This window comes from Meriones unguiculatus, chromosome 1 (assembly GCF_030254825.1).
Source record: "Meriones unguiculatus strain TT.TT164.6M chromosome 1, Bangor_MerUng_6.1, whole genome shotgun sequence".
NCBI classification, from domain to species: domain Eukaryota; kingdom Metazoa; phylum Chordata; class Mammalia; order Rodentia; family Muridae; genus Meriones; species Meriones unguiculatus.
The window spans coordinates 143,155,981-143,166,368 of record NC_083349.1 but is presented as its reverse complement, the minus strand read 5'-3'; the positions used below and the strand labels follow the sequence as shown (position 1 = coordinate 143,166,368).

General features: G+C 47.7%; 1 protein-coding gene across 2 annotated transcripts; it reads right to left on the bottom strand.

Annotated features, from left to right (window-relative positions):
* Positions 1-7,038: 7,038 nt before the first annotated feature.
* On the bottom strand, positions 7,039-10,133 carry LOC110543849 (protein S100-A13-like). Of its 2 annotated transcripts, none has more exons than XM_021630058.2 (3): positions 10,044-10,133; positions 9,087-9,279; positions 7,039-7,276 (listed from the first exon to the last, which is right to left on the bottom strand). In XM_021630058.2, exons 2-3 carry the CDS (start codon positions 9,237-9,239, stop codon positions 7,133-7,135), a joined length of 297 nt encoding a protein of 98 aa, XP_021485733.1. In that variant the 5' UTR covers positions 9,240-9,279; positions 10,044-10,133; the 3' UTR covers positions 7,039-7,132. The 2 variants fall into 2 exon arrangements, with proteins under 2 accessions (XP_021485733.1, XP_021485734.1); XM_021630059.2 differs by having other exon boundaries at positions 9,087-9,338; positions 10,044-10,101.
* Positions 10,134-10,388: the final 255 nt, after the last annotated feature.

Below are 10,388 nucleotides of genomic sequence, written 5' to 3'. Positions count from 1 at the left end.
TCCAGGACGGACAACAGAATCTCACTTACAGAATTCATGTCTTTCTGACTCTCCTGTCTGAGTGTCTGTCTCGGGGATATCTCTGTAGTGGTCTCTCCCAGTGCTGCAAGGGTTTTTTTTTAGAGTTCTCTAAGTGTGGTAACATCCCCTGAGGGGCCTCTACTCCAATGGCCCTTTCTTTCTGCCACTCCCTTTCTTAGGGTCAGGAGACTGCTTGTCTCCGATGGCTGTTTATGTTGCATCCCTGCCCTCCCACGTACTAGCTACTGTTCCTAGGAGAGAAGCCTAGGGTTGGCAAAAACCCAACTGAGCTCAGGGTCAATCGGGCCAGACCCATTTTTTTTTTTAAGTAAAACTGGGTCATTTATTTTTTTTTTTATGAGTGATACACAATTTCATTATTCATTTTATTTTTTTTCTCCATTTTTTTTATTTTTTTTTATCAGTTACATTTTATTAACTCTGTATCCCAGCCGTGTCCCGATCCCTCATTCCCTCCCAGTCCCTCCCTCCCTCCCTCATCTCCACCGTGCCCCTTTCCAAGTCCACTGATGGGGGGACCTCCTCCCCATTCATCTGATCCTGTTTTATCAGGTATCTTCAGGACTGGCTGCAAAGCCCTCCTCTGTGGCCTAACAGGACTGCTCCTCCCTTCGGGGGTGGGGAGGCCAAAGAGCCAGTCATTGAGTTCCTGTTAGAAATAGTCCCTGTTCCCCTCACTTTGGGAAACCAATTGGTTACTGAGCTACCACAGACTACATCTGAGTGGAGGTTCTAGGTTATATCCATACATGGTCCTTGGTTGAATGTCAGTCTCAGAAAAGACCCTGTGCCCAGATATATTTGGTCCTTGTGGAGCTCCTATCCTTTCCCCATCAGACTAACTCCCCTTCTTTCTTATGATTCCCTGTACTCTGCCAAAGGTTTAGTCATGAGTCTTTGCTTTGAAAACACTGCTAGTTAGAGTCTTTCAGATGCGCTCAGTAGACTCCTGTCATACGTTCAATGCACATCCCATCTGTCTTTCTAAATGAAGATTGATCCCATCTTCAATCCCACACCCTACTTCTGCTAAAGGGATCGGAGGATGCTCAGTGCAAGAACCTACCCGTCTTCCCCACTCCTGCCTGTGGTTGACAAGGTCCTAGAAAAGGACTCTTCAGATTCCTCAAGCCCTCACCCAGGGCCCTTGGGGGTCCACTGAGGGAGGAACCTTCCCTACCCATCCCTCTCATTCTGTCCTCCCACCCACAAGGGCCACTGCCAGTTCTCCTAAAGCTACTTCCTGAATCTCTGCCTGAACCCGCTCACAAGGGAGAACCCCAGAGTCGATAAAGAAAGACCCCGGGCTCTCTGCTACCTCAGGGAGAGGAACTCAGCGGAGCAGGGAAATAGGATGCAGCAGGCAGAGCTGGAGCATCTAGGCTGAAGTTCTATAAAACTCTAGGGAAGGAGCGAGACACTCCCAAGTCCAAAGTGTCAAGTTTCTGCCTCCACTGATTCAGAAAACATGGGACCGCCCCTGCTGTCACTAGCTGGCTCAAAACATTGCTGTTCCACCTGGACAGAGCCTGCTCAGGCGGGACCATTGCATCCCACCCCTCCCAATATAGGGACTACTCAGCATTCTGTGTCAGAGGGGCTGCTTCTGCTATTTGTAAAAATAAAATAAAACAAACACTTGAGGAGGTCAGCAGCAGGAAGCCCCATCTGAGAATCCAGACCCAGCAAAAGACACTACAGTCCAAGGACACTCAAAAAGCCCAGGATGAGGTCCCCATAGTGGAACCCTGATTGAAGTCCCTAGCAGAGTTCTGAGACAGAAGCCCTCACAGAGACGCTCCTGGGCAGAATTCTTCCCTTCCACTGCTTGGCCCCCACTGCATTAACCTTCTTATGACTTCTCTTCCCACCTCCTCCCTGCTGGGCTTGGGGTGGGGGTGCAACAAAGAAAGAAAAAAAAAAACAGGGTAGCCCATTCCTGCCTGCCCTGGAGACAGAGGGCACCTCTGTCCACTCCAGGCCCTAGCCCTCTGGATGTCCTTTCTGACGGGGTGGAGCCTTTCTGGAGGAGGATCCTTAGGGGAGGACAGTTAAAGCCAGGTCTCCCCACACCTATCCAGAGGCCACATTTGCAGCCTGCCCCTCTGTTCAAAACCTGCTCCCACCTCAGACCAAGGCCAACCATGAGTACCCTACCCTGCTAAGGATAAGTCCCTGGCTTAGCCAACCTGGAGGAAACAGGGCCTCAGTAGGACCCCAAGAATCCTGAAAACAGATACTGTGGTGCCTAGAAAGCTTGGGAGCAATCAACCAAGGGAAAGAGCAGTGTCCGGATCTAGGGGAAATAAAGTTTGCAAAGTAGTGAGAGGAGCTGAGGGAAGGTCAGAGAGCTGGGTGACTGGTGAATGAGGCGCCAGGCAGCTTCCAGGCTACCATGTCCTTCCACACAGAACTCTGTGTCTCCTGCCAAGTACCCCAGTCTCTAGTTATGAGGAGGGATGGGATACAGCCCTACTCCTTTAGAGAGAGCATAAGAAAGGATGCTCCAGCCAGTGTCTGCCTTTCAAGATCCAGAGCCCAGGGAATCCTCGGAGCAGCAGAGCATAAGCCATGTGAGAGCATCAAGAAGGGGGTCTGTCCTAAAAGATATGATAAACATAATGAAATCTATACACCTAAAGAAGATAATCAAGAAAGCATACACAGGGTATGATGATCTATCCTCATCTAGAAAGACAAATGGGAAAGGCATTGAACTTGTGACAGGAGTCTACTGCAGAAAGCATCTGAAAGACTCTACCTAGCAGTGCTCCAAAGTAGATACTAAGACTCATAACCAAACCTTCGGCAGAGTGCAGGGAATCATATGAAAGAGGGGAGTTTGATGTGGAAAGGATAGGAGCTCCACAAGGACCAAACATATCTGGGCACAGGGTCTTTTCTGAGATGGACACTCAACCAAAGACCATGAGAGGATAAAACCTAGAACCTCGGCTCGGATATGACCCGTGATAGCTCAGTAATCAATTGGTTTCACATAGTAAGAGGGAACAAGGACTATTTCTAACAGGAACTCAAAGACTGGCTCTTTGACCTCCCCACCTCTCAAGGGAGGAGCAGTCCTGTTAGGCCACAGAGGAGGACTTTGCAGCCAGACCTGAAAATACCTGACAAAAAAGAGTCATATGAAAGGGGAGGAGGTCCTCCCTATCAGTGGACTTGGAAAGGCACAGGGAGGAGATGAGGGTGGTAGGGTGGGATTGGGGAGGGAATGAGGGATATAGCTGGGATACAGAATTAACAAAATGTAACTAATGAGAAAAATAAAATTAAAAAACAAGAAGGGGGACTGTGGAAGTGTGCCCTGTCCCATCGCTGCCTTCTCAAGATCTCCTCTCTACCCTCCTTTTCTCAGCTTGCCCCTGCTATTCTCTCCCCTAATTTTTTCTTCTTTGTTTTCCCACTGCTTAGCCGCTAGGAACTCCCCTCCATAAAATTCCAAGCTGCTGGAGGGCTCCAGGCAAATTCCAGGTGCCCTCCCTCCTAGATGGGAAGGGTAACCAGAGGCACTCAGATCCCTCCCTTGAACAACCCCTTATCCCTTTGATCAGCTCAGCTTGGGTTCTCTCTCCCCTCATCTCTGTGACAACTAACTTCTTGTGCCTGGAGTTCAGGTGACAGTCACAAGGGCTCCATTGAAGAGTTGGGATGTCATCTAATCAGGACCCATTGTCCAGTATACCCAGTGCTGAGGAAGGATGAGGACACCTGATCTGAGATACTTGAGCTGCCCCTGAGGCTGGGGAAGGCATGACCCTTCCAAGGCCAAAGGACTCAGGGCCCTGGCATGGTAGTCTCTTTTCAATAGCCCTCTCCATTCTTCTTCTCTCACCCGGCCCGTGGAATCCAAATGACCCATGCATTCAGCCTTTATGTAACACGAACCAACCCTAGACTGCTCCCACTGGAGCTACTGAAACAGAGCTGGCCTGAGGCAGGAATGGACGGTTTCAGGGACAATGCCTTCAGGTAGGTTCATCCTTAGAAGCTCTGTTTCCAAGGGAAAACCTCAGACATTTCCTCCCACTTCTACCTATGTGATTGGAACTGATGATTCTACAAACAAGAAGAATAGGATAGGAGGTCATGGGAAACATACCCCCAGAGAAGCCATAATGAAATGCTGGGGAGAGAGGGAAGCCAGGAAAGGATGGCTTGGACATAGGGACAGAACTGACAAAAGTTCAGGGCCTAGGCTTGAGAGATGGCTCAGTGGTTAATTGCTTGTCTTTTCTTCCAAAAGTCCTGAATTCATTTCCCAACAACCACATGGTGGCTCATTACCATTTAAACCCTCTACTCCCCTCTTATGGCCTGCAGATGTACATGCACATAGAGCATTGAGAATAAATAAAATCTTAAATAAAGAAAAAAAAAAGTTGAGGGCTAGCCAGAGCTAGTTCCAGGACAGCTATGACTGTAGAATGTGAGGCTGTTATAAATAAGTAAATCCCAGGTCCAGAAAGATGGAGATCCAGCCAAAAGGACCTGGGCTTAATCCTTTGTGCCTAAAGAGCAAGGGTCACTTACCAGTGTGGCTCTCCTCCACAAAAACTCTTGCCAACTCCCCCCCATCACTGCCACTCCTCCATCAGCTCACCAAAGGTACCAGACTTCTCCCTGTGTGGGCATGAGAGACTTACTACCCACAGCAAAGCTTGACTGTGACAGCGCCAGAAGGTAAAAATAGAGCTAGAAGCTTGCCTGATCCTGTGTCCACCCATAGCCCACCCCCAACCCTAAGTATCTGTCCAGACAGCCAGGAACCAATCACTGCATGTATCTTTTGAAGACTTCTAAAGAGAGGCAAGTTCCTGTTGCTTCATCTCCATGACCATCCCTGACACCCTCTGGCTGGGGAGTGATGGTGGGATCCAAAATGCTGGAATGGATTTAGATGTGAGAGGGTTTCTCCCACATCGCAAAATCTCAATGAAAGATAACATAGAGGAAGGTCCCATCTTGTAGCTGTCTGAGCTGTGAAACCAGGACCTGGCATGAGGATTCCCTTATATGAGGAACCCAGAGCTCCTGAACCTGATTGACACTTCACTTCCCTTATGTGGGAGTGGGGAGGTGTGTGCTGAAATGGGCTCTGAGCTGGAGACTGCCATGGAGACCCTCATCAACGTCTTCCATGCCCATTCGGGCAAGGAAGGGAACAAATGTAAACTGAGCAAGAAGGAGTTGAAAGACCTGCTACAAACTGAACTCTCTGGCTTCCTGGATGTAAGCAGAGGGTTGAGGCAGAGGGTGGAGGAAGGGCGTGGGCACCTCTGCCAGGTCCCTGCCTGGGCCCTCAGCTCAGCCCATCCTCCTCTTCCACTCTGAACTAGGTTTTCCAGGCTCCCCTTACTCATCCCTGGAAAAGCCAATATGCCCTAGTGTACTGACTGCCTGTTAATACCAGACTCTGCAGATTCATCAGTGACACTATCCACAGCATAAGATGGAGTCATGAAGAGCACAGCAGCATATAGCTTTATCCTAGCACTACAGAAGGAAAGGCAGGAGGAGCAGGAATTCAGAGCCAGCCTGGACTATGTGAGACCTTGTTTCGAAACATTTTTTTTAATAAAATAAGACCCAGCCTGGTGATGCATAGCGTTAATCCCAGCACTTGGGAGGCAGAGCCAACCATTTCTAGAATTTTGAGGCCAGCCTGGTCTATATAGTAAGACTCTATCTCAAGGAGAGAAAGAAAGAAAGAAAGAAAGAAAGAAAGAAAGAAAGAAAGAAAGAAAGAAAGAAAGAAAGGAAGGAAGGAAGGAAGGAAGAAAAAAGAAAAAGAAGGAAACAAATAAATAAAGAAAGAGAAAGAAAGGAAGGAAGTAGGAAAAAGAGAAAGAAAAAAGGGTTCTTTGTTTGGTTGTTTGGGTTTGGGTTTTTTTGTTCTTCAAGACAGGGTTTCTCTGTGTAGCCTTGGCTGTCCTGGACTCACTTTGTAGAACAGGCTGGCCTCAATCGCACAGAATTCTGCATACCTCTACGTCCCAGAGTGCTGGGATTGCAGGCATGCACCACTGCAACCAGCGAAAATTTTGAATTAAAAAATAATTAAAACTTGGAGAGATGGCTCCAAGGTTAAGAGCACTTGCTCCTCTTCCAGAGGTCCTGAGTTCAATTCCCAGCAACCAAATGGTGGCTCACAAGCTTCTATAATGAGACCTGGTGTCCTTTTCTGCCTTTCAAACACACATTCAGGCAGAACAATAAATACATCATAAATAAAAAAAAAAAGAAAGAAAGAAAAGGAGGAAAGAAAGAAAGAAAGAAAGAAAGAAAGAAAGAAAGAAAGAAAAGAAAAAGAAAGGAAAGAAAAAAGAAAAGGAAAGTAAGAGAATGAAAGAAAGAGAAGAAAAAAGAGAAAGAAAGAAGAAAGAAGAAAGAAAGAAAGAAAGAAAGAAAGAAAGAAAGAAAGAAAGAAAGAAGAAAGAAGGACCAAAAAGAGAACTTGGGGTGTGGCTCCTCCCAATTGCCTGACTTTTACAAGATCAAAGGTTAATCCTCAACACTGTAAAAATTGATTTGATTGATGAACCTAGACAGCTGTGACAGTTAGCTAGGTTATACAGGTGAGATATTTAGCATGTTTGTTATCATTACCAGCCAAAGGACACATTCCAGGAGTTATAGGGGGAAACTGGGAACTGGAGACATGGAGCTGAGCCCCAGCAGCCTCTCTTGCCTCCAAGCTCTGGATTCTTCACACATCAGCTGTGTATTTATTGAGCACCTACTTCCTGAAAGATCTATTGCTGTGCCACATGTTCTCAAGGACATGTTCTGTCCTCAACAACAGAAGGACAAAAAAAATCACATATTACTATATGGTATAGATATCTGAAGATAAACCACATTCCTTGTCTTCAAAATGTCCATAATGTTCATGTTTTCACCTCAGGTAAAGACAGAGCTTTCTCATCCCTGGATCTCAAGAAAAGAAATCAGGGTAGTGTATGAAAATTAAGCATCTGTGTTTCAAGGAATAAGCTTTATTTAGAGGGAGGGGAGTTCTGCCTGGCCCAGCCCAGCAGACCCTGCTGACCCCCATCCAGACAAGCAGGCTTTACTTTTTCAGGACCTCCAGGACCTTCTCCTCCCACATTGGCTTTGCCAATTCCCCGATCAGTCTCCAGTACTCATTGAAATTCAGCTCCGAGTCCTGGTTCACATCCAAGCTCTTCATCTTCTCATCTAGAGAGCCCACATCCTAAGAGGTTAAAAGGGAAGGATTAGAACTATGGCTCTTGAGGCAGGGAGAGAGGATGGAACTGTCAGGGACCTTCTCTCAGAAGCGCCGACACCCACCCCTGGTCTGAAGGATGAGGCTATGGTCCCACTGCCTGGAAGTCCCATATCCAAGGGACAGCAGCATACACTGTGGCTGAGGGTGAAGTACCGTCCTCCTTCACAAGGCACTACGGTCCCTGCTGCTCAGCTGCAGCATCCTAACCTCTTCTCAATTTAGTCACCAGCCGGCAGGTCAGGAGAACAACAAAAGTACCAGGTTATCTGGTTCTCTAGGGCGCTCTTGATAGAGTGTCTCATGGCTATGAAACCAATGGATTCTGGAAGCCTGCCTCCATGATGACAGGATTTGTTGCCAGATAAACAATCACAACATAAACATCATTGCTGAACAGTTGGTGGGTGTCAGATGACAGGACACCTCACAGGCACCTGACTCTCAACACTGGGGGATCTGTGGGGCGGCTGTTTTGTTTCTTAGATGTGTTCATTTTATTTTATATGTATGAGCATATTGCCAACATGTGGTATGTACATGCACCACATACATGCCTGGTGCCACAGAGATCAGAGAGGATGATATCTGAACAGGATTTAGAGGTGGTTGTGAGCTGCCATACAGGTGCTGGCAACTGAACCTGGATCCTTTGCAAGAGCACTGTGCATAATCACTAAGCCATCTCTCCAGCCCCCATTTGACTCAACATTTGGACAAAGGCAAATCCTGCCAAACAGATCTCTGGGTGACATGAAGCAAATTCTTAGAAGGGTTTTTTTTAGCAGAGTCATAAGCTCAGTCATTGGACAATACTTCCTCAACCAGCAGAAGGGAAGAGTGGCAGGGCAACCAACCACTCTGACGTCCTTGATTCTAGGCATTGTGATATTACATTATGTTTTATATCATTTGATCCTCAAGATCGACTAGAATGACAGTGGCTCAAGGACCTTGTCCAACACTATACTTGCAGTGTCAACTATGCAGGTACACACGAAAGCACCACCATGCCTGACTTGCAGTTTTATTTTTGTTAAGCCTCTATGTAGTTCTTACTGTCAGTAAATCTCTAGGAATCCTCCTCTAGGTCCTTTGATATGTTGATAAAATAAGACCAGAGAGACACAGGCATGTTGGGCTTTTAAGGCCTGTTGCATCTACCTGAGCCTGGCTCGAGTTTGGAGACCTGTCTTTAGCTTCCGATTTAAAAGATGCCACTTCCGGGCCAAAGTGATTCAGCATATCTGTCTTAAAATCAACCCTGCCTAGTAACTGTTACATGGAGTTTTGGCACTGGCCCACCTCTCCTTGCACTACCTAATCTTGCCCTCTAGCTCATCTTACCTCACTTGCTTAATCCTGCCTCCTGACCCAAACCTATAAAAAGGATCATTTTATTCAATAAACCTGGTTCCTGCTTCGAAAAATATCCCAACTTGATGGTGGTTTATTTCCTGGGGCATCCGGGGAGGTCTGGGCCATCGACACTCACCATCCTGATCAGCCACGGAGGGTGGCCCGCTGGACTGGCCACCCCCCTCTCAGCTCCACCTGCCTGATATCCACCCTGCACAGGCAGACTCAAGTTCTCCACTGCATGGTTTGACACAAGCACGCAGCCCAATAATCACACATTCCCATTTGCTAGAAACAGCAATTTTACTCATCTAGTTTTACACAAACTTACCTGAGTTGAGGAAACACAGAAACACTTACACATGCAGTCATCACCTGGCATACATAGAAAATCTCAGTCTTGGAGACCTCTACCAACCTTGAGCATGTGAGGCAGCTGCTGAGTGACCAGTTCCTTAAACCCATTGAAGCTCAGGTAGACAGCTGATTCTTCCTGCACTGCATAAATGTTGAACATGTTGATTGCGGTCCTAAGGGCCGCCTCCAGTTCAGTCAGGGGCTCTGCTGCCATCAGTACGCCAAAGAAAGAGCTGATGTCCTCACAGACTGACCTGCCCGGGAAAAAACAGGCCAGGAGAGTCAGGCATCCAAGAACGGGTGAAGTGGCTTCCTGAAAGAGTCAACATGGGAGAGATCAAAGGGTTCAGGACAGACAACAGAATCTCACAGAAATCCTTTCTTTCTGACTCTCCTGTCTGAGTGTCTGTCTCGGGGATATCTCTATAGTGGTCTCTCCCAGTGCTGCAAGGGTTTTTTTTTTATAGTTCTCTGAGTGTGGTAACATCACTTGTGGGGACTCTACTCCAATGACCCTTTCTTTCTGCCACTCCCTTTCTTAGGGTCAGGAGACTGCTTGTCTCCAATGGCTGTTTATGTTGCATCCCTGCCCTCCCACGTACTAGCTACTGTTCCTAGGAGAGAAGCCTAGGGTTGGCAAAACCCAACTGAGCTCAGGGTCAATCCGTCCAGACCCATCATCAGTCCCACACCCTACTTCTGCTAACGGGGTCTGGGGATGCTCAGTGCAAGAAACTACCAGTCTTCCCCACTCCTGCCTGTGGTTGACAAGGTTCTAGAAAAGGACTCTTCAGATTCTGCAAGCCCTCAGCTAGGGCCCTCGGGGGTCCAGTGAAGGAGGAAGCCTGCCTACTCATCCCTCTCATTCTGTCCTCCCACCCACAAGGACCACTGCCAGCTCTCCTAAAGTTACTTCCTGAATCTCTGCCTGAACCCGCTCACAAGGAAGAACCCCGGAGTCGATAAAGAAATAAAGAAGGTCCCAGGGCTCTCTGCTACATCAGGGAGAGGAACTCACCAGAGCAGGGAAATAGGATGCAGCTAGCAGAGCTGGAGCCTCTGGGCTGAAGTTTTATAAAGGAGAGAGCCACTCCCAAGTCCAAAGTATCGAGGTCCGGCGTCTGCTGATTCTGAAAACATGGGACTGCCCCTGCTGTAACTAGCTGGCTCAAAACAGTGAAGTAAAACCCAGACAGAGCCTGCTCAGGAGGGACCATAGCGTCCCTCCCCTCCCAATCTGTGTCAGAGGGGCTGCTTCTGCTATTTGTAAAAATAAAATAAAACAAACACTTGAGGAGGTCAGCAGCGGGAAGCCTCATCTGAAAAACCAGACCCAGCAAAACACCCTACAGTCCAAGGACAC